Consider the following 25,000-nt stretch of genomic DNA (forward strand, 5'->3'; position numbering starts at 1 on the left):
CTCTGCCCTCTCCTTTCCTCTGCCCTCTCCTTTCCTCTGCCCTCTCCTTTCCTCTGTCCTCCCCTTTCCTCTGTCCTCTCCTTTCCTCTGCCCTCCCCTTTCCTCTGTCCTCTCCTTTCCTCTGCCCTCTCCTTTCCTCTGCCCTCCCCTTTCCTCTGCCCTCCCCTTTCCTCTGTCCTCTCCTTTCCTCTGTCCTCTCCTTTCCTCTGCCCTCTCCTTTCCTCTGCCCTCTCCTTTCCTCTGTCCTCTCCTTTCCTCTGCCCTCTCCTTTCCTCTGCCCTCTCCTTTCCTCTGTCCTCTCCTTTCCTCTGCCCTCTCCTTTCCTCTGCCCTCCCCTTTCCTCTGTCCTCTCCTTTCCTCTGCCCTCTCCTTTCCTCTGTCCTTTCCTCTGCCCTCTCCTCTTTCCTTTCTACTCCCCTCTCTTCTCCCCTCCTCTCTTTTGCTCTACCCTCTTTTCTCCCCTCCTTTCCTCTCCCCCTTTCCTCTCCCCCTTTCCTCTCCCCCTTTCTCCTCCCCTCTCCTATCTACAGCATGTGTTCAAGCTGGAGCAGGAGGAGTATTTGAAGGAGCAGATTCCCTGGACTCTGATAGACTTCTATGATAACCAGCCATGTATCAACCTCATAGAGGCCAAGATGGGGGTACTAGACCTGCTGGATGAAGAGTGCAAGGTACACACACACACACACACACACACACACACACACACACACACACACACACACACACACAATGCAGAGGCACACATACATACACACACATACATGCATACACACATACAGACACACACATATGTAATGCAGAGGCGCACACAGACACCCATAACACAGACACACACTCATCCAGAGTAACTAGTGTGAACCAGTGTTCTGTGTGTCCAGATGCCTAAAGGTTCAGATGACTCATCCAGAGTAACTAGTGTGAACCAGTGTTCTGTGTGTCCAGATGCCTAAAGGTTCAGATGACTCATCCAGAGTAACTAGTGTGAACCAGTGTTCTGTGTGTCCAGATGCCTAAAGGTTCAGATGACTCATCCAGAGTAACTAGTGTGAACCAGTGTTCTGTGTGTCCAGATGCCTAAAGGTTCAGATGACTCATCCAGAGTAACTAGTGTGAACCAGTGTTCTGTGTGTCCAGATGCCTAAAGGTTCAGATGACTCATCCAGAGTAACTAGTGTGAACCAGTGTTCTGTGTGTCCAGATGCCTAAAGGTTCAGATGACTCATCCAGAGTAACTAGTGTGAACCAGTGTTCTGTGTGTCCAGATGCCTAAAGGTTCAGATGACTCATCCAGAGTAACTAGTGTGAACCAGTGTTCTGTGTGTCCAGATGCCTAAAGGTTCAGATGACTCATCCAGAGTAACTAGTGTGAACCAGTGTTCTGTGTGTCCAGATGCCTAAAGGTTCAGATGACTCATCCAGAGTAACTAGTGTGAACCAGTGTTCTGTGTGTCCAGATGCCTAAAGGTTCAGATGACTCATCCAGAGTAACTAGTGTGAACCAGTGTTCTGTGTGTCCAGATGCCTAAAGGTTCAGATGACTCATCCAGAGTAACTAGTGTGAACCAGTGTTCTGTGTGTCCAGATGCCTAAAGGTTCAGATGACTCATCCAGAGTAACTAGTGTGAACCAGTGTTCTGTGTGTCCAGATGCCTAAAGGTTCAGATGACTCATCCAGAGTAACTAGTGTGAACCAGTGTTCTGTGTGTCCAGATGCCTAAAGGTTCAGATGACTCATCCAGAGTAACTAGTGTGAACCAGTGTTCTGTGTGTCCAGATGCCTAAAGGTTCAGATGACTCATCCAGAGTAACTAGTGTGAACCAGTGTTCTGTGTGTCCAGATGCCTAAAGGTTCAGATGACTCATCCAGAGTAACTAGTGTGAACCAGTGTTCTGTGTGTCCAGATGCCTAAAGGTTCAGATGACTCGTGGGCCCAGAAGCTGTATAACACCCATCTGAAGACCTGCTCTCTGTTTGAGAAACCTCGCATGTCCAACAAAGCCTTCATCATACAGCACTTCGCTGACAAGGTACTGATCACTGTGTGTTGTGTGTGCAGTGTTGATGTCTTGGCTGACCCAGTGCTGCTGAGTTCTGTTTTAGGCTCAGTGTCCGGTTACAGAGGGAAGTGAGCGGGTTCACTCTATGAATAAAATGAATGCTGTTGTGATTGATAATCTGAGTCAAAGTTGACAGTTCTGAAAATCACTTTGGATTAAAGTGTCAGCAAAAGGACTTTATTTTGTAATTGTTGTGTCTAGGTGCAGTACCAGTGTGATGGCTTTCTGGAGAAGAACAAGGACACAGTGAATGAAGAGCAGATCAATGTCCTGAAGGCCAGCAAGGTGTGTGTCCCTGCCAAACACACACACACACACACACACACACACACACACACACACACACACACACACACACACACACTGCACGTTCAATGGGTAACACACACACACACTGCACGTTCAATGGGTAACACACACACACACCGCACATTCAATGGGTAACACACACACACACACACACCGCACATTCAATGGGTAACACACACACACACACACACACACCGCACATTCAATGGGTAACACACACATACACACACACACACACACCGCACATTCAATGGGTAACACACACACACACACGCACCACACATTCAACGGGTAACACACACACACACACACACACACACACACACACACACACACACACACACACACACACACCCACAGCACATTCAATGGGTAACACACACAGCACATTCAATGGGTAACACACACACACAGGACATTCAATGGGTAACACACACACACACACACACACACACACACACACACACACACTGCACGTTCAATGGGTAACACACACACCCACAGCACATTCAATGGGTAACACACACAGCACATTCAATGGGTAACACACACACACAGCACATTCAATGGGTAACACACACACACACACACACGCACTGCACATTCAATGGGTAACACACACACACAGCACATTCAACGGGTAACACACACACACACACACACACACACACACACCGCACATTCAATGGGTAACACACACTGCACATTCAATGGGTAACACACACACACACACACACACACGCACCGCACATTCAATGGGTAACACACACACACACACAGCACATTCAACGGGTAACACACCGCACATTCAACGGGTAACACACACACACACACACCGCACATTCAATGGGTAACACACACACACACACACACAGCACATTCAATGGGTAACACACACACACACGCACCGCACATTCAACGGGTAACACACACACACACACAGCACATTCAACGGGTAACACACACACACACACACCGCACATTCAATGGGTAACACACACACACACACCGCACATTCAACGGGTAACACACACACACCGCACATTCAATGGGTAACACACACACACACACACACACACACACACACACACACACACACACACACAGCACATTCAATGGGTAACACACACACACACGCACCGCACATTCAACGGGTAACACACACACACACACACACACACAGCATATTCAATGGGTAACACACACACACACACACAGGACATTCAATGGGTAACACACACACACACACACACACACACCGCACATTCAATGGGTAACACACACACACAGGACATGCAATAGGTAACACACACACACACACACCGCACATTCAATGGGTAACACACACACACACACCGCACATTCAATGGGTAACACACACACACACGCACCGCACATTCAACGGGTAACACACACACACACCGCACATTCAATGGGTAACACACACACACACACAGCACATTCAATGGGTAACACACACACACACACACACACACACACACACACACACACACACACACACACAGGACATTCAATGGGTAACACACACACACACACGCACCGCACATTCAATGGGTAACACACACACACACACACACTGCACATTCAATGGGTAGCACACACACACACACAGCACATTCAATGGGTAACACACACACACACACACACCGCACATTCAATGGGTAACACACACACACACAGCACATTCAACAGGTAACACACACATTTGATGACTTTCTCATTAGTGCGTGTGTTTGACAGTCTGTGTTGTCTGACTGAATGACCTCCGACAGGGAACCCAGTGAAGGTCAGGAGAAACAGCACCCTCTGCTGTCCATGTGCTGTCATGAGGATGTGCACACAGTTGGAGACATTTTCTGTCTACCAAATAGGCCTTGCGGTGTGTGTGTGTGTGTGTGTGTGTGTGTGTGTGTGTGTGTGTGTGTGTGTGTGTGTGTGTATAAAGACTCACTCTGCCCGTTCTGTTGTAGAGGCCAGCAGCAGCAGAGAGGGGTAAGGGTTAAAACACTCCTTTAACCCCTAACACCTTAAACACACACAGGGTTAACTACACTGGAACAATCATCCTTGGCAATACTGTGTGTGTGTGTGTTGCCATGGAAACCTGCTTGACTAACCAGTAATAGTGTAGAAGTGATAATGACTCTTTAATGAGAATGAAGCTATAGAAATCAAGCATTTCAACCCATCCTCATGGTTCTGTGTGTGTTTGTGTTGACAATAAACACACATTCCTTCTCAGTCATGTGTTCTGCTGTCTGAGCCGTCAGACATTGTGCCACGTCTATGGTCTGATGCTGGGTCTGATGCTGGGTCTGATGCTGGGTCTGATGCTGGGTCTGATGCTGGGTCTGATGCTGGGTCTGATGCTGGGTCTGATGCTATGTCTGATGCTGGGTCTGATGCCATGTCTGATGCCGGGTCTGATGCCGGGTCTGATGCCGGGTCTGATGCCGTTTCTGATGCCGTGTCTGATGCTGTGTCTGATGCTGTGTCTGATGCTGGGTCTGATGCTGGGTCTGATGCTGGGTCTGATGCTGTGTCTGATGCTGGGTCTGATGCTGGGTCTGATGCTGGGTCTGATGCTGTGTCTGATGCTGTGTCTGATGCTGTGTCTGATGCTGGGTCTGATGCTGGGTCTGATGCTGGGTCTGATGCTGTGTCTGATGCTGGGTCTGATGCTGGGTCTGATGCTGGGTCTGATGCTGTGTCTGATGCTGTGTCTGATGCTGTGTCTGATGCTGTGTCTGATGCTGTGTCTGATGCTGGGTCTGATGCTGTGTCTGATGCTGGGTCTGATGCTGGGTCTGATGCTGGGTCTGATGCTGGGTTATCATTACAAACAGCCTTGGTCAGTAGACACCATGACACCTGTTCTGATGGCCCTTTGATTTGGATTTCTACTTTTATATGAATTCTACTTTTAATATGTTTTAGATGTGTGTACTGCAATGATTTAGATTTCCTAGGTTTACTTTCATTTTTGGTTAATCTTTATTTTGTCGTTGTGTTGTTTGTTTTACATCTGTTGTCCATGTGTCTGTCCCGTCATGACAACAACCGTTAAACAGCTAAAGGTAAACATGCTGCCCTCCTCTTTCTATCTTTCTAACCCACACCATTCATTCTTCCTCACCGTGGTCTCACAATAGTTCAAATGGCACTTAAGTATGTGGGGGGGTGGGGGGGCTGAACGGACGCTGCAGCACTGGAGACTACCCCGGGGTGGGGGGGCTGAACGGATGCTGCAGCACTGGAGACTACCCCGGGGTGGGGGGGCTGAACGGATGCTGCAGCACTGGAGACTACCCCGGGGGTGGGGGGGCTGAACGGACGCTGCAGCACTGGAGACTACCCCGGGAGTGGGGGGGCTGAACGGACGCTGCAGCACTGGAGACTACCCCGGGAGTGGGGGGGCTGAACGGACGCTGCAGCACTGGAGACTACCCCGGGGGTGGGGGGGCTGAACGGACGCTGCAGCACTGGAGACTACCCCGGGGATGGGGGGGCTGAACGGACGCTGCAGCACTGGAGACTACCCCGGGGGTGGGGGGGCTGAACGGACGCTGCAGCACTGGAGACTACCCCGGGGGTGGGGGGGCTGAACGGACGCTGCAGCACTGGAGACTACCCCGGGAGTGGGGGGGCTGAACGGACGCTGCAGCACTGGAGACTACCCCGGGGTGGGGGGGCTGAACGGACGCTGCAGCACTGGAGACTACCCCGGGGGTGGGGGGGCTGAACGGACGCTGCAGCACTGGAGACTACCCCGGGGGTGGGGGGGCTGAACGGACGCTGCAGCACTGGAGACTACCCCGGGGGTGGGGGGGCTGCACTGTGGCCCTCTCCCCATTTACATCTTAACCAACCACAATACAGAGAACACACTAACCAATCGCTTTCTCCTTGAACCATAACATGTACAATGTTCAAGGTTGTCATTTTAGATAGTTAGATAGAAAGGATGGTATGAATAAACTGATGATAACAATTCCACAGACTTGTTGTGAACTATAGACCTTATTGTACTTCTCATGTAATGTTTAGATGCCTCTGCTCAGCATCATCTCACTCCTTATCAAGTAGTTTTGGTCCACATTGTTATTGGTACAAAATTATGTATTAATTAGACTACACACATTTTCTGTCCAGAGTTTCCTGTTGTCTTGTTGTACCATTCTGCTAACAGCCAGTCTGTCTGCAGCTTTAGCCGCAAACATTATTAGCACTGTTAGGTAGCCTAGCCTAGCCACCACCCACAGATACCTATGGCTAACAATGAAAACTTTTAGCTTAGCAAGTCTGTGCCGAAACTGTCTGTTGGCTGCTGCTACCTTTTTATTTATACAAGTCTCTCTCTCTCTCTGTCTCTCTCTCTCTCTCTCTCTCTCTCTCTCTCTCTCTGTCTCTCTCTGTCTCTCTCTGTCTCTCTGTCTCTCTCTCTCTCTCTCTCTCTCTCTCTCTCTCTCTCTCTCTCTCTCTCTCTCTCTCTCTCTCTCTCTCTATATATATATATAGATGTATGTGTGTATGTCAATTAAGAACAGTGTCTTATTTGCAATAATGTTTGTGTGTGTTGTGTAGTTGGACCTGCTAGTGGAGCTGTTTCAGGATGAGGAGAAAGTGACCAGTCCGACAGGGACTGCTCCAGGAGGTCGAACACGACTCAGCGTCAAACCAAAAGAGATCAGATCTGGAGCAAGCAGCAAGGAGCACAAGAAGACTGTTGGCTGCCAGGTAGACTGATCATAGACACACACACCTACGGACACTCAGACCAGGGTTGGAACTTGCCAACCAGAGTCAGAATAGCTGAAATGTAAAAGTTTACTCTTTCTCCTCTGTCTCTGTCCTCTCTTCTCCCTCTCTCCTCTGTCTCTGTCCTCTCTTCTCCTCTCTGTCCTCTCTTCTCCCTCTCTCCTCTGTCTCTGTCCTCTCTTCTCCCTCTCTCCTCTGTCTCTGTCCTCTCTTCTCCCTCTCTCCTCTGTCTCTGTCCTCTCTTCTCCCTCTCTCCTTTGTCTCTGTCCTCTCTTCTCCCTCTCTCCTCTGTCTCTGTCCTCTCTTCTCCCTCTCTCCTCTGTCTCTGTCCTCTCTTCTCCCTCTCTCCTCTGTCTCTGTCCTCTCTTCTCCCTCTCTCCTCTGTCTCTGTCCTCTCTTCTCCCTCTCTCCTCTGTCTCTGTCCTCTCTTCTCCCTCTCTCCTCTGTCTCTGTCCTCTCTTCTCCCTCTCTCCTCTGTCTCTGTCCTCTCTTCTCCCTCTCTCCTCTGTCTCTGTCCTCTCTTCTCCCTCTCTCCTCTGTCTCTGTCCTCTCTTCTCCCTCTCTCCTCTGTCTCTGTCCTCTCTTCTCCCTCTCTCCTCTGTCTCTGTCCTCTCTTCTCCCTCTCTCCTCTGTCTCTGTCCTCTCTTCTCCCTCTCTCCTCTGTCTCTGTCCTCTCTTCTCCCTCTCTCCTCTGTCTCTGTCCTCTCTTCTCCCTCTCTCCTCTGTCTCTGTCCTCTCTTCTCCCTCTCTCCTCTGTCTCTGTCCTCTCTTCTCCCTCTCTCTGTCTCTGTCCTCTCTTCTCCCTCTCTCCTCTGTCTCTGTCCTCTCTTCTCCCTCTCTCCTCTGTCTCTGTCCTCTCTTCTCCCTCTCTCCTCTGTCTCTGTCCTCTCTTCTCCCTCTCTCCTCTGTCTCTGTCCTCTCTTCTCCCTCTCTCTGTCTCTGTCCTCTCTTCTCCCTCTCTCCTCTGTCTCTGTCCTCTCTTCTCCCTCTCTCCTCTGTCTCTGTCCTCTCTTCTCCCTCTCTCCTCTGTCTCTGTCCTCTCTTCTCCCTCTCTCCTCTGTCTCTGTACTCTCTTCTCCCTCTCTCCTCTGTCTCTGTCCTCTCTTCTCCCTCTCTCCTCTGTCTCTGTCCTCTCTTCTCCCTCTCTCCTTTGTCTCTGTCCTCTCTTCTCCCTCTCTCCTCTGTCTCTGTCCTCTTCTCCCTCTCTCCTCTGTCTCTGTCCTCTCTTCTCCCTCTCTCCTCTGTCTCTGTCCTCTCTTCTCCCTCTCTCCTCTGTCTCTGTCCTCTCTTCTCCCTCTCTCCTCTGTCTCTGTCCTCTCTTCTCCCTCTCTCCTCTGTCTCTGTCCTCTCTTCTCCTCTCTCCTCTGTCTCTGTCCTCTCTTCTCCCTCTCTCCTCTCTGTCCTCTCTTCTCCCTCTCTCCTCTGTCTCTGTCCTCTCTTCTCCCTCTCTCCTCTGTCTCTGTCCTCTCTTCTCCCTCTCTCCTCTGTCTCTGTCCTCTCTTCTCCCTCTCTCTGTCTCTGTCCTCTCTTCTCCCTCTCTCCTCTGTCTCTGTCCTCTCTTCTCCCTCTCTCCTCTGTCTCTGTCCTCTCTTCTCCCTCTCTCCTCTGTCTCTGTCCTCTCTTCTCCCTCTCTCCTCTCCTCCTGTAGTTCCGGAACTCTCTGGCTATGTTGATGGAGACTCTGAATGCGACCACTCCTCACTATGTTCGCTGCATCAAGCCCAACGACCTCAAGTTCCCCTTCACGTGAGTACCTGCATGCTACTCTATGGTTAAGTTTCCATAGTACCATCTGACTTGGCAAGATGAAGTTAGGGGAATGTAATTGTGATGTCATGAGGCTGAATGGTTCTCTCCAGGTTTGGCTGGTATGGTTGGATTAACTATGTGAATGTTGTCTTTAGGTTTGACCCTAACATTAGTGGAATGTTGTCTTTAAGTTTGACCCTAATGTTAGGTGTACGTTGTCTTTAGGTTGAGCTGAATGTTGTGTGTGGGTCTGACCCTAACGTTAGGTGAATGTTGTCTTTAGGTTTGACCCTAAGCGAGCGGTGCAGCAGCTCAGAGCCTGTGGTGTTCTGGAGACCATCCGCATCTCAGCCGCAGGCTTCCCATCCAGGTGGACCTACCAGGAGTTCTTCAGTCGTTACCGGGTTCTGATGAAGCAGAAGGACGTCCTGTTGGACAGGAGGCTGACCTGTAGGAACGTCCTGGAGAAACTGGTGCAGGTATGAGGGGTCAGGGGTTAGAGGTCAGGCCTGTTTGAGATCAACTACATTGCAATCAGACTGCGCAGAATCAAAGATCCACAAATCTTCTTCTGTCCTAACTATTTATGTTAGAGATGGTCAACTCCAGTCCTCGGGGTCCGGAGCGGTGAGACACATTCTCCCCATCCCTAGAAAAGCCAGCTGATTAAACTAATTGCATGATGAGTTGATTATTGGAGTCAGGTTTGTTAGCTGGGGCAAAAGTGTGACACCAATCAGGACCCCGACTGGAGTTGCCCATCCCTGATTTATGTGGTCAAAATGAGCAATTCTGGACCTCACCTTGCTCAAACTGATCCCCTAAAACAGGATGTCTCTCTCTCTCTCTCTCCAGGACCAGGACAAGTACCAGTTTGGTAAGACTAAGATCTTCTTCAGGGCTGGTCAGGTTGCCTACCTGGAGAAGCTGAGGGCTGATAAGCTGAGGAAGGCGTGCGTCCGCATCCAGAAAACCATCCGCTGCTGGCTGGTACGCAAGAAGTACCTCCGCAAGAAGCATGCTGCCATCACCATCCAGAGATACACCCGCGGACACCAGGCCCGCTGGTCAGTGGAGCACACACCTGTCACTCAACACCCTCTGGACAATCACAATGCAGATGAAAGTAGTTTAGACTGTATGACTTCCTGAAAAGGAGCCAATCAGAATTGTCTGATGTATTGTAGGAAGTGGGAATTTTTATAAATATTTATTTGTGATTTGATTGATTTGTTAATCGGATCAGTTAGAGGTTATTAGTGGGAAAATTATAGTAATTCAACAGCATTTTTCACCAATTACCCTGACTACACTCTCTCCCCTACCTCCTCTGTCCCACTTCTCTCTCTGTCCCCTGCCTCTCTCCCTCCCCTCTCTATCTCTCCCCTACCTCCTCTGTCCCACTTCTCTCTCTCCCCTGCCCCCCCTCTCTCTCTCCCCTGCCCCCTCTCTCATTCTCTCCCCTGCCCCCCCTCTCTCTCCCCTGCCTCTCTCCCTCCCCTCTCTATCTCTCTCCTGCCTCCTCTGTCCCCCTCTCTCATTCTCTCCCCTGCCTCCCCTCTCTCTCTCCCCTGCCTCCTCTCTCATTCTCTCCCCTGCCTCTCTCCCTCCCCCCCTCTCTCTCCCCTGCCCCCTCTCTCATTCTCTCCCCTGCCCCCCCCTCTCTCTCCCCTGCCCCCCCCTCTCTCTCCCCTGCCTCCTCTCTCATTCTCTCCCCTGCCCCCCCTTTCTCTCCCCTGCCTCTCTCCCTCCCCTCTCTATCTCTCCCCTACCTCCTCTGTCCCACTTCTCTCTCTCCCCTGCCCCCCCCCCTCTCTCTCCCCTGCCCCCCCTCTCATTCTCTCCCCTGCCCCCCCCCCCCCCCTCTCATTCTCTCCCCTGCCTCTCTCCCTCCTCCAGTCTGGTTAAGTACATGCGTCGTACCCTGGCAGCCATCACGATCCAGAAGTTCCAGAGGATGTGTGTCCAGAGGAAACTGTACCTACAGAAGCAGGCTGCTGCCCTGGTCATGCAGACTATCCTCAGAGCATACATGGCCCGACAGAAATACCAAGGGGTGAGAGATGCATACACTATACACACACACACTACATGTTTCTTGTTTTACTCTCTTTGTGGGGGGACATTTGGTGAGTTTAGGATAGAAGAACCAACAAACACACACACCTAGCACTGCCAGCTAATAGCACAGCTGTCCTGCATGTCTGTCAGCAGTGTGGTTTATAAATAACACCAGTACAACGTTGGATGGACTTGGGTCACCCTCATACCTGGACCACTCCCAGGGAGTTAGGGAGAGAACTAGGCTGGTGTCTGTCTGATTACTGGGAGTTAGGGAGATAACTAGGCTGGTGTCTCTGGTTACTGGGAGTTAGGGAGAGAACTAGGCTGGTGTCTCTGGTTACTGGGAGTTAGGGAGAGAACTAGGCTGGTGTCTCTGGTTACTGGGAGTTAGGGAGATAACTAGGCTGGTGTCTCTCTGGTTACTGGGAGTTAGGGAGAGAACTAGGCTGGTGTCTCTGATTACTGGGAGTTAGGGAGAGAACTAGGCTGGTGTCTCTCTGGTTACTGGGAGTTAGGGAGATAACTAGGCTGGTGTCTCTGGTTACTGGGAGTTAGGGAGAGAACTAGGCTGGTGTCTCTCTGGTTACTGGGAGTTAGGGAGAGAACTAGGCTGGTGTCTCTCTGGTTACTGGGAGTTAGGGAGAGAACTAGGCTGGTGTCTCTCTGGTTACTGGGAGCTAGGGAGATAACTAGGCTGGTGTCTCTGGTTACTGGGAGTTAGGGAGATAACTAGGCTGGTGTCTCTGGTTACTGGGAGTTAGGGAGAGAACTAGGCTGGTGTCTCTCTGGTTACTGGGAGCTAGGGAGAGAACTAGGCTGGTGTCTCTGGTTACTGGGAGTTAGGGAGAGAACTAGGCTGGTGTCTCTGGTTACTGGGAGTTAGGGAGAGAACTAGGCTGGTGTCTCTCTGGTTACTGGGAGCTAGGGAGAGAACTAGGCTGGTGTCTCTCTGGTTACTGGGAGCTAGGGAGAGAACTAGGCTGGTGTCTCTCTGGTTACTGGGAGTTAAGGAGAGAACTAGGCTGGTGTCTCTCTGGTTACTGGGAGTTAGGGAGAGAACTAGGCTGGTGTCTCTGGTTACTGGGAGTTAAGGAGAGAACTAGGCTGGTGTCTCTCTGGTTACTGGGAGTTAGGGAGAGAACTAGGCTGGTGTCTCTGGTTACTGGGAGTTAGGGAGAGAACTAGGCTGGTGTCTCTCTGGTTACTGGGAGTTAGGGAGAGAACTAGGCTGGTGTCTCTGGTTACTGGGAGTTAGGGAGAGAACTAGGCTGGTGTCTCTCTGGTTACAGGGAGTTAGGGAGAGAACTAGGCTGGTGTCTCTGGTTACTGGGAGTTAGGGAGAGAACTAGGCTGGTGTCTCTGGTTACTGGGAGTTAGGGAGAGAACTAGGCTGGTGTCTCTGGTTACTGGGAGTTAGGGAGAGAACTAGGCTGGTGTCTCTGGTTACTGGAGTTAGGGAGAGAACTAGGCTGGTGGTTAGGGAGAGAACTAGGCTGGTGTCTCTCTGGTTACTGGGAGTTAGGGAGAGAACTAGGCTGGTGTCTCTCTGGTTACTGGGAGTTAGGGAGAGAACTAGGCTGGTGTCTCTGGTTACTGGGAGCTAGGGAGAGAACTAGGCTGGTGTCTCTCTGGTTACTGGGGCCATGTTGGGGTCAGGTGACATGGCAGTAGTTAGGGACTGTCCCTCTGACTGACACACACAGCTGACCTCTTTAACATAACCCTGCCAGGATATCTGTTTGTCTCTCTCTGTCTCTCTCTGTCTAGATCTCCTGTTGTTGTGGATTAACAGCAAGATGAAGCCCAGGAGACCAATAAGAGCTCAGGAACACCAGAATTTTCACATTACATTCACAGGAACTAACTCTCTCTTTCTCCCTCTCTCTCCACAGTTGCTGCGTAACCACAAAGCTGTGTTCATCCAGAAACACGTGCGTGGCTGGCTGGCCAGACAGCGGTACAAGCGCTCCCTGCGAGCCATCGTCTATCTGCAGTGCTGCATCAGGAGGATGAAGGCCAAGAAAGAGCTGAAGAAGCTGAAAATCGAGGCCCGCTCCGTTGAACATTTCAAGAAACTTAACGTCGGCATGGAGAATAAGATCATGCAGCTGCAGAGGAAGTTAGACGAACAGGTGGGGCTCTGTAGAAACCAGGCGGCCATTTTGGATCTTTGTGCTGCTGGAGAACAAACTTTCTTCTCCAAGAGTGACTGCTCGAATAGAATATGCATCTTCACACATTACATTAACATGATCTCTCTCTCCCAGGCTAAAGACAACCGTGTGACTAGCGAGCGGCTGAACTCTCTGGAGACGTCCCACGCGGTGGAGAGTGAGAAGCTGAAGGTAGAGGTGTCTAAGCTGAAGGGGATAGAAGAGGAAGCCAAGAACAACGCCAACCGTGTCACTTCCCTTCTGGAGGAGCTGGAGAGGCTGAGGAAGGAGCTGACCACCACCCAGAAAGAGAAGAAGACCATAGAGGACTGGGCTACCAAGTACAGGGATGAGATGGAAAAGGTGAGGGATGTGGTGGGATAGAAAACAGCTCACTCTAGTCATCTCTTCATCTTGTCTCCTCCAGTCACTTCTCAGATATGTTTCTGTTAAATGGCTCCCTTTCATACATTGTTCCCATAGTGGCCCTATAGAAGTGTGACAAGTTTGTATAAGAATGTGTGTCGTGGTTCAATGGTTTAGGACCCAGGGGAATCTACTGCAGACTGGGCACATGGCGGGCTGGGAGGCCATTGCCTTGGTGTAGGTGAGACCGGTAGACTAGTGTAGTGTAGTGTGGGTGTGTCGGTGAGCCAGGTAGACTAGTGTGGGTGTCTAGGTGAGCCAGGTAGTCTAGTGTAGTGTGGGTGTGTAGGTGAGCCAGGTAGACTAGTGTAGTGTGGGTGTGTAGGTGAGCCAGGTAGACTAGTGTAGTGTGGGTGTGTAGGTGAGACAGGTAGACTAGTGTAGTGTAAGTGAGAAAGGTATAGTGTGGTGTAGCTGAGACAGGAAGGCTAGTGTAGTGTGGGTGAGACAGGTAGAGTAGTGTGGTTGAGACAGGTAGAGTAGTGTGGGTGTGTAGGTGAGCCAGGTAGGCTAGTGTGGTATAGGTGAGACAGGTAGGCTAGTGTAGTGGGTGTGTAGGTGAGACAGGTAGGCTAATGTAGTGTAGGTGAAACAGGTAGGCTATTGTAGTGTAGGTGAGACAGGTAGGCTAGTGTAGTGTAGGTGAGACAGGTAGACTAGTGTAGTGTGGGTGTGTAGGTGAGACAGGTAGACTAGTGTAGTGTGTGTGTGCAGGTGAGACAGGTAGGCTATTGTAGTGTGGGTGTGTAGGCGAGACAGGTAGGCTAGTGTAGTGTAGGTGAGACAGGTAGGCTAGTGTAGTGTGGGTGTGTAGGTGAGACAGGTAGACTAGTGTAGTGTGTGTGTGCAGGTGAGACAGGTAGGCTATTGTAGTGTGGGTGTGTAGGCGAGACAGGTAGGCTAGTGTACAGTCGTGGCTAAAAGTTTTAAGAATGACACAAATATTAATTTCCGCAAAGTTTGCTGCTTCAGTGTCTTTAGATATTTTTCACAGATGTTACTATGGAATACTGAAGTATAATTACAAGCATTTCATAAGTGTCAAAGGCTTTTATTGACAATTACATGAAGTTGATGCAAAGAGTCAATATTTGCAGTGTTGACCCTTCTTTTTCAAGACCTCTGCAATCCGCCCTGGCATGCTGTCAATTAACTTCTGGGCCACATCCTGACTGATGGGAGCCCATTCTTGCATAATCAATGCTTGAAGTTTGTCAGAATTTGTTTGTCCACCCGCCTCTTGAGGATTGACCACAAGTTCTCAATGGGATTAAGGTCTGGGGAGTTTCCTGGCCATGGGCCCAAAATATCGATGTTTTGTTCCCCGAGCCACTTAGTTATCATTTTTGCCTTATGGCAAGGTCCTCCATCATGCTGGAAAAGGCATTGTTCGTCACCAAACTGTTCCTGGATGGTTGGGAGAAGATGCTCTCGGAGGATGTGTTGGTACCATTCTTTATTCATGGCTGTGTTCTTAGGCAAAATTGTGAGTGAGCCCACTCCCTTGGCTGAGAAGTAACCCCACACATGAATGGTCTCAGGATGCTTTACTGTTGGCATGACACAGGACTGATGGTAGCACTCACCTTGTCTTCTCAGGACAAGCTTTTTTCCCAGATGCCCCAAACAATCGGAAAGGGGATTCATCAGAGAAAATGACTTTACCCCAATCCTCAGCAGTCCAATCCCTGTACCTTTTGCAGAATATCAGTCTGTCCCTGATGTTTTTCCTGGAGAGAAGTGGTTTCTTTGCTGCCCTTCTTGACACCAGGCCATCCTCCAAAAGTCTTCGCCTCACTGTGCGTGCAGATGCACTCACACCTGCCTGCTGCCATTCCTGAGCAAGCTCTGTACTGGTGGTTCCCAGATCCCACAGCTGAATCAACTTTAGGAGACGGTCCTGGTGCTTGCTGGGCTTTCTTCGGCGCCCTGAAGCCTTCTTCACAACAATTGAACCGCTCTCCTTGAAGGTCTTGATGATCCAATAAATGGTTGATTTTGGTGAAATCTTGCTGGCAGCAATATCCTTGCCTGTAAAGCCCTTTTTGTGTAAAGCAATGATGACGGCACATTACAGTCTGTTATTCGAACTCAATCAGCATGACAGAGTGATCTCTAGCCTTGTCCTCGTCAACACTTACACCTGTGTTAACGAGAGAATCACTGACGTGATGTCAGCTGGTCCTTTTGTGGCAGGGCTGAAATGCAGTGGAAATGTTTTTGGGGGATTCAGTTCATTTGCATGGCAAAGAGGGACTTTGCAATTAATTGCAATTCATCTGATCACTCTTCATAACATTCTGGAGTATATGCAAATTGCATCATACAAACTGAGGCAGCAGACTTTCTGAAAATTAATATTTGTGTCATTCTCAAATCTTTTGGCCACGACTGTAGTGTAGTGTGGGTGTGTAGGTGAGACAGGTAGGCTAGTGTAGTGTGGGTGTGTAGGTGAGACAGGTAGGCTAGTGTAGTGTAAGTGAGAAAGGTAGGCTAGTGTAGTGTGGGTGTGTAGGTGAGACAGGAAGACTAGTGTAGTGTAAGTGAGAAAGGTATAGTGTGGTGTAGCTGAGCCAGGTAGACTAGTGTGGTATAGGTGAGACAGGTAGGCTAGTGTAGTGGGTATGTAGGTGAGACAGGTAGGCTAGTGTAGTGTGGGTGTGTGAGACAGGTAGGCTAGTGTAGTGGGTATGTAGGTGAGACAGGTAGACTAGTGTACTGTGGGTGTGTAGGTGAGACAGGTAGGCTGGTGTAGTGTGGGTGTGTAGGTGAGACAGATAGGCTAGTGTAGTGGGGTGTGTAGGTGAGACAGGTAGGCTAGTGTAGTGTGGGTGTGTGAGACAGGTAGGCTAGTGTAGTGGGTGTGTAGATGAGACAGGTAGGCTAGTGTAGTGGGTGTGTAGGTGAGACAGGTAGGCTAGTGTACTGTGGGAGTGTAGGTGAGACAGGTAGGCTAGTGTAGTGTAGGTAGGACATGTAGGCTAGTGTAATGTGGGTGTGTAGGTGAGACAGGTAGGCTAGTGTAGTGTGGGTGTGTAGGTGAGACAGGTAGGCTAATGTACCGTAGGTGAGACAGGTAGGCTAGTGTAGTGGGTGTGTAGGTGAGACAGGTAGGCTAGTGTGGGTGTGTAATTCAGACAGCTAGGCTAGTGTAGTGTGGGTGTGCAGGTGAGACAGGTAGGCTAGTGGTGTGTAGGTGAGACAGGTAGACTCGTGTCGTGTGGGTGTGTAGTTAAGAGCAGGTAGACTAGTGTACTGTGGGTGTGTAGTTAAGAGCAGGTAGACTAGTGTACTGTGGGTGTGTAGTTAAGAGCAGGTAGACTCGTGTAGTGTGGGTGTGTAGTTAAGAGCAGGTAGACTCGTGCAGTGTGGGTGTGTAGTTAAGAGCAGGTAGACTAGTGCACTGTGGGTGTGTAGTTAAGAGCAGGTAGACTAGTGTACTGTGGGTGTGTAGTTAAGAGCAGGTAGACTAGTGTACTGTGGGTGTGTAGTTAAGAGCAGGTAGACTAGTGTAGTGTGGGTGTGTAGTTAAGAGCAGGTAGACTAGTGTAGTGTGGGTGTGTAGTTAAGAGCAGGTAGACTAGTGTAGTGTGGGTGTGTAGTTAAGAGCAGGTAGACTAGTGTAGTGTGGGTGTGTAGTTAAGAGCAGGTAGACTAGTGTAGTGTGGGTGTGTAGTTAAGAGCAGGTAGACTAGTGTAGTGTGGGTGTGTAGTTAAGAGCAGGTAGACTAGTGTAGTGTGGGTGTGTAGTTAAGAGCAGGTAGACTAGTGTAGTGTGGGTGTGTAGTTAAGAGCAGGTAGACTAGTGTAGTGTGGGTGTGTAGTTAAGAGCAGGTAGACTAGTGTAGTGTGGGTGTGTAGTTAAGAGCAGGTAGACTAGTGTACTGTGGGTGTGTAGTTATGAGCAGGTAGACTAGTGTACTGTGGGTGTGTAGTTAAGAGCAGGTAGACTAGTGTACTGTGGGTGTGTAGTTAAGAGCAGGTAGACTAGTGTACTGTGGGTGTGTAGTTAAGAGCAGGTAGACTAGTGTACTGTGGGTGTGTAGTTAAGAGCAGGTAGACTAGTGTACTGTGGGTGTGTAGTTAAGAGCAGGTAGACTAGTGTACTGTGGGTGTGTAGTTATGAGCAGGTAGACTAGTGTACTGTGGGTGTGTAGTTAAGAGCAGGTAGACTAGTGTACTGTGGGTGTGTAGTTAAGAGCAGGTAGACTAGTGTACTGTGGGTGTGTAGTTAAGAGCAGGTAGACTAGTGTACTGTGGGTGTGTAGTTATGAGCAGGTAGACTAGTGTACTGCTGGTGTGTAGTTATGAGCAGGTAGACTAGTGTACTGTGGGTGTGTAGTTAAGAGCAGGTAGACTAGTGTACTGTGGGTGTGTAGTTAAGAGCAGGTAGACTAGTGTACTGTGGGTGTGTAGTTAAGAGCAGGTAGACTAGTGTACTGTGGGTGTGTAGTTAAGAGCAGGTAGACTAGTGTACTGTGGGTGTGTAATTAAGAGCAGGTAGACTAGTGTACTGTGGGTGTGTAGTTAAGAGCAGGTAGACTAGTGTACTGTGGGTGTGTAGTTAAGAGCAGGTAGACTAGTGTAGTGTGGGTGTGTAGTTAAGAGCAGGTCGACTAGTGTACTGTGGGTGTGTAGTTAAGAGCAGGTAGACTAGTGTACTGTGGGTGTGTAGTTAAGAGCAGGTAGACTAGTGTACTGTGGGTGTGTAGTTATGAGCAGGTAGACTAGTGTACTGTGGGTGTGTAGTTAAGAGCAGGTAGACTAGTGTAGTGTGGGTGTGTAGTTAAGAGCAGGTAGACTAGTGTACTGTGGGTGTGTAGTTAAGAGCAGGTAGACTAGTGTACTGTGGGTGTGTAGTTAAGAGCAGGTAGACTAGTGTACTGTGGGTGTGTAGTTAAGAGCAGGTAGACTAGTGTACTGTGGGTGTGTAGTTATGAGCAGGTAGACTAGTGTACTGTGGGTGTGTAGTTAAGAGCAGGTAGACTAGTGTACTGTGGGTGTGTAGTTAAGAGCAGGTAGACTAGTGTAGTGTGGGTGTGTAGTTAAGAGCAGGTAGACTAGTGTACTGTGGGTGTGTAGTTAAGAGCAGGTAGACTAGTGCTAGCTGTACAGTACAGTAGATCAGTCCTCCAGAAGCCCAGTGAAATCAACTAAACCCCAATGTCTCTACAGTCCAGACCTGAGTCAGATACAGAACATCTGTCAAATACTGAAGATGCACTTGATTTGTTTCACCCTGTACACTGGGACCAATGGAAATGTTCTGAAACGCCCCCAACTCTGCTCACTGGTCCAGCAAATCAAGTGCACTTTAAGTATTTGAAACTATTAGACCCAGATCTGCTAGTGTTCTCAAATCACATGATTGATGGATTACTGGACCAATAGGCTGTGGTAGACTTGATAGAAGTACTTTCTCCTGTGTGTGAAGATGGTAGCAGAGCTGAAGCAGCAGAATGGTCTGCTGAAGACAGAGAAAGACGACCTGAACCGAATGATCAAGGAACAGAGCCAGCAGATGACAGGTACCAACCATTCACTAGCTTTAGACCAATCACATTCACTGCTACTGGATTTAGACCAATCACATTCCGTGTTAATACTTTTAGACCAATCACATTCATTGTTGAAGTTCCATACAGAGAATTGATGATACGTTCCCCACACGTGCTGAACTTGTCTTCTTTCTCCTCTCTCTCCTCTCCTTTCCCTTCTTTCTCCTCTCTCTCTCCTCTCCTTTCCCTTCTTTCTCCTCTCTCTCTCCTCTCCTTTCCCTTCTTTCTCCTCTCTCTCTCCTCTCCTTTCCCTTCTTTCTCCTCTCTCTCTCCTCTCCTTTCCCTTCTTTCTCCTCTCTCTCCTCTCCTTTCCCTTCTTTCTCCTCTCTCTCTCCTCTCCTTTCCCTTCTTTCTCCTCTCTCTCCTCTCCTTTCCCTTCTTTCTCCTCTCTCTCCTCTCCTTTCCCTTCTTTCTCCTCTCTCTCCTCTCCTTTCCCTTCTTTCTCCTCTCTCTCTCCTCTCCTTTCCCTTCTTTCTCCTCTCTCTCTCCTCTCCTTTCCCTTCTTTCTCCTCTCTCTCCTCTCCTTTCCCTTCTTTCTCCTCTCTCTCCTCTCCTTTCCCTTCTTTCTCCTCTCTCTCCTCTCCTTTCCCTTCTTTCTCCTCTCTCTCCTCTCCTTTCCCTTCTTTCTCCCCCCCCCCCCCCCCCTTCTTTCTCCTCTCTCTCCTCTCCTTTCCCCTCTCCTCTCTCTCCCTCCTGCCTCTCTCCTCTCCTCCTCTCCGCCTTCTTTCTCCTCTCTCTCTCCTCTCCTTTCCCTTCTTTCTCCTCTCTCTCTCCTCTCCTTTCCCTTCTTTCTCCTCTCTCTCTCCTCTCCTTTCCCTTCTTTCTCCCTCTCTCTCCTCTCCTTTCCCTTCTTTCTCCTCTCTCTCCTCTCCTTTCCCTTCTTTCTCCTCTCTCTCCTCTCCTTTCCCTTCTCTCCTCTCCTCCCTCCTCCCTCCTCCTCCTCTCCTCCCTCCCTTCTCTCTGTGCTCTCTCCTCTCCATCTCCACCTCCTCCCCCTTTCCCTACTTCTCTCTGTACTCTCTCCTCTCTCTCCTCTCCTTTCCCTTCTTCTCTCTGTGCTCTCTCCATCTCCACCTCCTCCCCCTTTCCCTACTTCTCTCTGTGCTCTCTCCTCCCCATCTCCACCTCCTCTCCTTTCCCTTCTTCTCTCTGTGCTCTCTCCATCTCCACCTCCTCCCCTTTCCCTTCTTCTCTCTGTGCTCTCTCCTCCCCATCTCCACCTCCTCCCCCTTTCCCTACTTCTCTCTGTGCTCTCTCCTCCCCATCTCCACCTCCTCTCCTTTCCCTTCTTCTCTCTGTGCTCTCTCCTCTCCATCTCCACCTCCTCCCCTTTCCCTTCTTCTCTCTGTGCTCTCTCCTCTCTCTCCTCTCCTTTCCCTTCTTCTCTCTGTGCTCTCTCCATCTCCACCTCCTCCCACTTTCCCTTCTTCTCTCTGTGCTCTCTCCTCTCCATCTCCACCTCTCCCCTTTCCCTTCTTCTCTCTGTGCTCTCTCCATCTCCACCTCCTCCCCCTTTCCCTTCTCTCTGTGCTCTCTCCATCTCCACCTCCTCCCACTTTCCCTTCTTCTCTCTGTGCTCTCTCCTCCCCATCTCCACCTCCTCCCCGTTTCAGAGAAAATGACTCGTGCAGTAGTGGAGGAGACTCAGCAGTTGGAGAGCGATCTGAATGAGGAGAGGTCTCGCTACCAGAACCTCCTAACAGAACACCTGAGACTGGAGGAACGCTACGACGACCTCAAGGAAGAAATCACTCTCTCTGTGGTAGGAGGCTAACGCATAGCATGTCAACATTTTCACACTCACACTGGACCGAACCAGACCACATACACTCACAAACACTGGACCGAACCAGACCACATACACTCACAAACACTGGACCGAACCAGACCACACACACTCACAAACACTGGACCGAACCAGACCACACACCACTCACAAACACTGGACCGAACCAGACCACACACACTCACAAACACTGGACCGAACCAGACCACACACACTCACAAACACTGGACCGAACCAGACCACACACACTCACAAACACTGGACCGAACCAGACCACACACACTCACAAACACTGGACCGAACCAGACCACACACACTCACAAACACTGGACCGAACCAGACCACACACACTCACAAACACTGGACCGAACCAGACCACACACACTCACAAACACTGGACCGAACCAGACCACACACACTCACAAACACTGGACCGAACCAGACCACACACACTCACAAACACTGGACCGAACCAGACCACACACACGTACACACACGCCACACTGCCCCACCATACTATCACACACACACCAAACAAACACACTGCCCCACACCACAAACACACACTAACATCCCCTTGCCCCTCCTTTCTCCAGAGCGTGCCCAAGCCCGGCCGCAGGAGAACAGACTCAACCCACAGCAGCAACGGATCAGAGTGCACCTACAACTCCGAGTTCGCCGAATCAGAAGAAAGTTCCCGACATGGAGAAGTGAGGGGGGCGGGACTTAGACAGGAACTTCCTCTCACCATTAGAAAATGTTACAAAAAACTTGTTTATGTTGCTTCAACCTGTTCTGTAGTTATTTTACAGTTATTACAACTACAACCCTGCAGAATTGGTCGTCATTCAGTAAAACACTTTCTGTAATGTTTTAGTATTGACAGCTAATGTCTTTAATGCCCATGACGATGGCCCAAAGCTCCGCCTGTCAGTGTCATTCCTGTCTCTGACCTCACTTCCTGTTGTGACAGGATGTGACCCGGGGCATGGACACGTCTCTGACTCTGAAGCTGCAGAAGCGCGTGACCGAGCTGGAGCAGGAGAAATCCTCTCTCCGCAACGAGCTAGAAAACAAGGAGGAGCAGTTCCAGCGGGCTAGAGTCAGGGTACAGCCACAGTAATACACAATATTACTACAATACTATGCTGTATTACTGTATTACAACCACAGTCTTACTTACTTTACTGTCGGACCTCTCTGTCTGTCAGGATGATGAGGAGCATAAGAAATCACGTGGAGCAGAACTGGAGTACGAGTCTCTCAAGGTATTGTATAGATATCCAATCTACTCATATCTACTGTAGTGGGTAGGGGCTAGGACTTAGGTGGGCAACAGCTCGTGGCCCAAGGGCCCCGGGGGCCGCCAGTTGCCCATCACGGTGCTAGGGGTTGATTTGGGACTGGATTTGCTGGGTGAGTGTGTTGTACACATAGATGGATAGAGATCTCTAGATGGATATAACCCATTTTAGCGTTGACATTGCCATCTCTATGGGTGTGTATTAACTCTCTGTCTGCCGCCGGCGGCATCCATCTTTAATCCACAGCGCCAGGAGCTGGATTCCGAGAACAAGAAGTTGAAGCACGACCTGACCGCCATGAGGCAGAGCCTGCTGGGTAATGCAGGCGCTGCGGCGGGGGCACCAGGAAGTCCACCCTACAAAGTTCTCATGGACCAACTGAACTCCTCGTGCGAGGAGCTGGAGGTGCGGAAAGAGGAGGTGCTGATTCTACGATCTCAACTGGTCTCACAGAAGGAGGCCATGCAGCACAAGGTAGGAGACATGGAGGGACACACACACACACACACGTATACACACACACACACACACACATATGCACAGACATGTGCAAACACACACACACACACTGACCCATGCACAGACATGCACATATACACACAAACTCGCAGAGAGAGAGATATATATATATATATATATACATACATACATCACACACACACACACACACACACACACACACACACACACACACACACACACACACACACACACACACACACACGTGAAACCTTTTCATGTCTGTCCACTGCACTAACAATGCTTCTAACACTCCAGTCTCTTCTCTCCTTGTATCTCTCTCTCCTGCCATGCCTTCCTAAAGGATGAGAAGGTACTAGAACTCTGCTGACTGCATGCTCTGGGAATGACTAGCTTAAACACATACACACATGCCACTGATTTATTTGCATGTAACACCACCGTATGTATAGTCTTTAGATTCACAATACTGGATGGGTCAAGATTAAAGTGGAATAATACTGTCATAATGTCTTTCTCTCTGTTCTCTGTCTGACTCTCTGTTCTGTCTGACTCTCTGTCTCTGTTCTCTGTCTGACTCTCTGTTCTCTGTCTGACTCTCTGTTCTCTGTCTCTGTTCTCTGTCTGACTCTCTGTTCTCTGTCTGACTCTCTGTTCTCTGTCTGACTCTCTGTTCTCTGTCTGACTCTGTTCTCTGTCTGACTCCCTGTTCTCTGTCTGACTCCCTGTTCTCTGTCTGACTCCCTGTTCTCTGTCTGACTCTCTGTTCTCTGTCTGACTCTCTGTTCTCTGTCTGACTCTGTTCTCTGTCTGACGCTCTGTTCTCTGTCTGACCCTCTGTTCTCTGACTCTGTTCTCTGTCTGACTCTGTTCTCTGTCTGACTCTGTTCTCTGTCTGACGCTCTGTTCTCTGTCTGACCCTCTGTTCTCTGACTCTGTTCTCTGTCTGACTCTGTTCTCTGTCTGACGCTCTGTTCTCTGTCTGACTCTGTTCTCTGTCTGACTCTCTGTTCTCTGTCTGACCCTCTGTTCTCTGACTCTGTTCTCTGTCTGACGCTCTGTTCTCTGTCTGACCCTCTGTTCTCTGACTCTGTTCTCTGTCTGACCCTCTGTTCTCTGACTCTCTGTTCTCTGTCTGACCCTCTGTTCTCTGACTCTGTTCTCTGTCTGACGCTCTGTTCTCTGTCTGACTCTCTGTTCTCTGTCTGATTCTCTGTTCTCTGTCTGACTCTCTGTTCTCTGTCTGACTCTCTGTTCTCTGTCTGACTCTCTGTTCTCTGTCTGACTCTCTGTTCTCTGTCTGACTCTCTGTTCTCTGTCTGACTCTCTGTTCTCTGTCTGATGCGCTCTGTTCTCTGTCTGATGCGCTCTGTTCTCTGTCTGACGCGCTCTGTTCTCTGTCTGACTCTCTGTTCTCTGTCTGACGCTCTGTTCTCTGTCTGACGCTCTGTTCTCTGTCTGACTCTCTGTTCTCTGTCTGACGCTCTGTTCTCTGTCTGACGCTCTGTTCTCTGTCTGACGCGCTCTGTTCTCTGTCTGACGCGCTCTGTTCTCTGTCTGACGCGCTCTGTTCTCTGTCTGACGCGCTCTGTTCTCTGTCTGACGCGCTCTGTTCTCTGTCTGACTCTCTGTTCTCTGTCTGACGCGCTCTGTTCTCTGTCTGAGTCTCTGTTCTCTGTCTGACTCTCTGTCTGACGCTCTGTTCTCTGTCTGACGCTCTGTTCTCTGTCTGACGCTCTGTTCTCTGTCTGACGCTCTGTTCTCTGTCTGACGCTCTGTTCTCTGTCTGACGCTCTGTTCTCTGTCTGACGCTCTGTTCTCTGTCTGACGCTCTGTTCTCTGTCTGACGCTCTGTTCTCTGTCTGACGCTCTGTTCTCTGTCTGACGCTCTGTTCTCTGTCTGACGCTCTGTTCTCTGTCTGACGCTCTGTTCTCTGTCTGACGCTCTGTTCTCTGTCTGACGCTCTGTTCTCTGTCTGACGCTCTGTTCTCTGTCTGACGCTCTGTTCTCTGTCTGACTCTGTTCTCTGTCTGACTCTCTGTTCTCTGTCTGACTCTCTGTTCTCTGTCTGACTCTGTTCTCTGTCTGACTCTCTCTTCTCTGTCTGACTCTCTGTTCTCTGTCTGACTCTCTGTTCTCTGTCTGACTCTCTGTTCTCTGTCTGACTCTGTTCTCTGTCTGACTCTCTGTTCTCTGTCTGACTCTCTGTTCTCTGTCTGACTCTGTTCTCTGTCTCTGTTCTCTGTCTGACTCTCTGTTCTCTGTCTGACTCTGTTCTCTGTCTCTGTTCTCTGTCTGACGCTCTGTTCTCTGTCTGACTCTCTGTTCTC

The 25,000-nt window shown here is 49.8% G+C and overlaps 1 protein-coding gene across 5 annotated transcripts in view; it reads left to right on the top strand.

Moving 5' to 3' along the window:
• The window catches only part of LOC106587673 (unconventional myosin-Va), a 92,845-nt gene that overhangs the window by 45,037 nt on the left and 22,808 nt on the right, over nt 1-25,000 (top strand). For all 5 annotated transcript variants that reach the window (XR_014382840.1, XR_014382839.1, XM_045708926.2 and 2 more), the window contains exons 12-27: nt 531-671; nt 1,906-2,031; nt 2,263-2,346; nt 6,976-7,128; nt 8,798-8,895; nt 9,182-9,377; nt 9,754-9,965; nt 10,798-10,954; nt 12,855-13,094; nt 13,230-13,478; nt 18,976-19,069; nt 20,713-20,861; nt 21,482-21,595; nt 21,859-21,993; nt 22,097-22,153; nt 22,436-22,663. Coding sequence is in view for 3 of the 5 variants with exons in the window: in XM_045708926.2 (XP_045564882.2) it covers nt 531-671; nt 1,906-2,031; nt 2,263-2,346; nt 6,976-7,128; nt 8,798-8,895; nt 9,182-9,377; nt 9,754-9,965; nt 10,798-10,954; nt 12,855-13,094; nt 13,230-13,478; nt 18,976-19,069; nt 20,713-20,861; nt 21,482-21,595; nt 21,859-21,993; nt 22,097-22,153; nt 22,436-22,663 (2,433 nt within the window). In the remaining 2 variants the exon portion in view is untranslated. The remainder of the gene's footprint in view (nt 1-530; nt 672-1,905; nt 2,032-2,262; nt 2,347-6,975; nt 7,129-8,797; nt 8,896-9,181; nt 9,378-9,753; nt 9,966-10,797; nt 10,955-12,854; nt 13,095-13,229; nt 13,479-18,975; nt 19,070-20,712; nt 20,862-21,481; nt 21,596-21,858; nt 21,994-22,096; nt 22,154-22,435; nt 22,664-25,000) is intronic.

Source organism: Salmo salar, chromosome 26, assembly GCF_965601325.2.
Source record: "Salmo salar chromosome 26, fSalSal1, whole genome shotgun sequence".
NCBI lineage: Eukaryota > Metazoa > Chordata > Actinopteri > Salmoniformes > Salmonidae > Salmo > Salmo salar.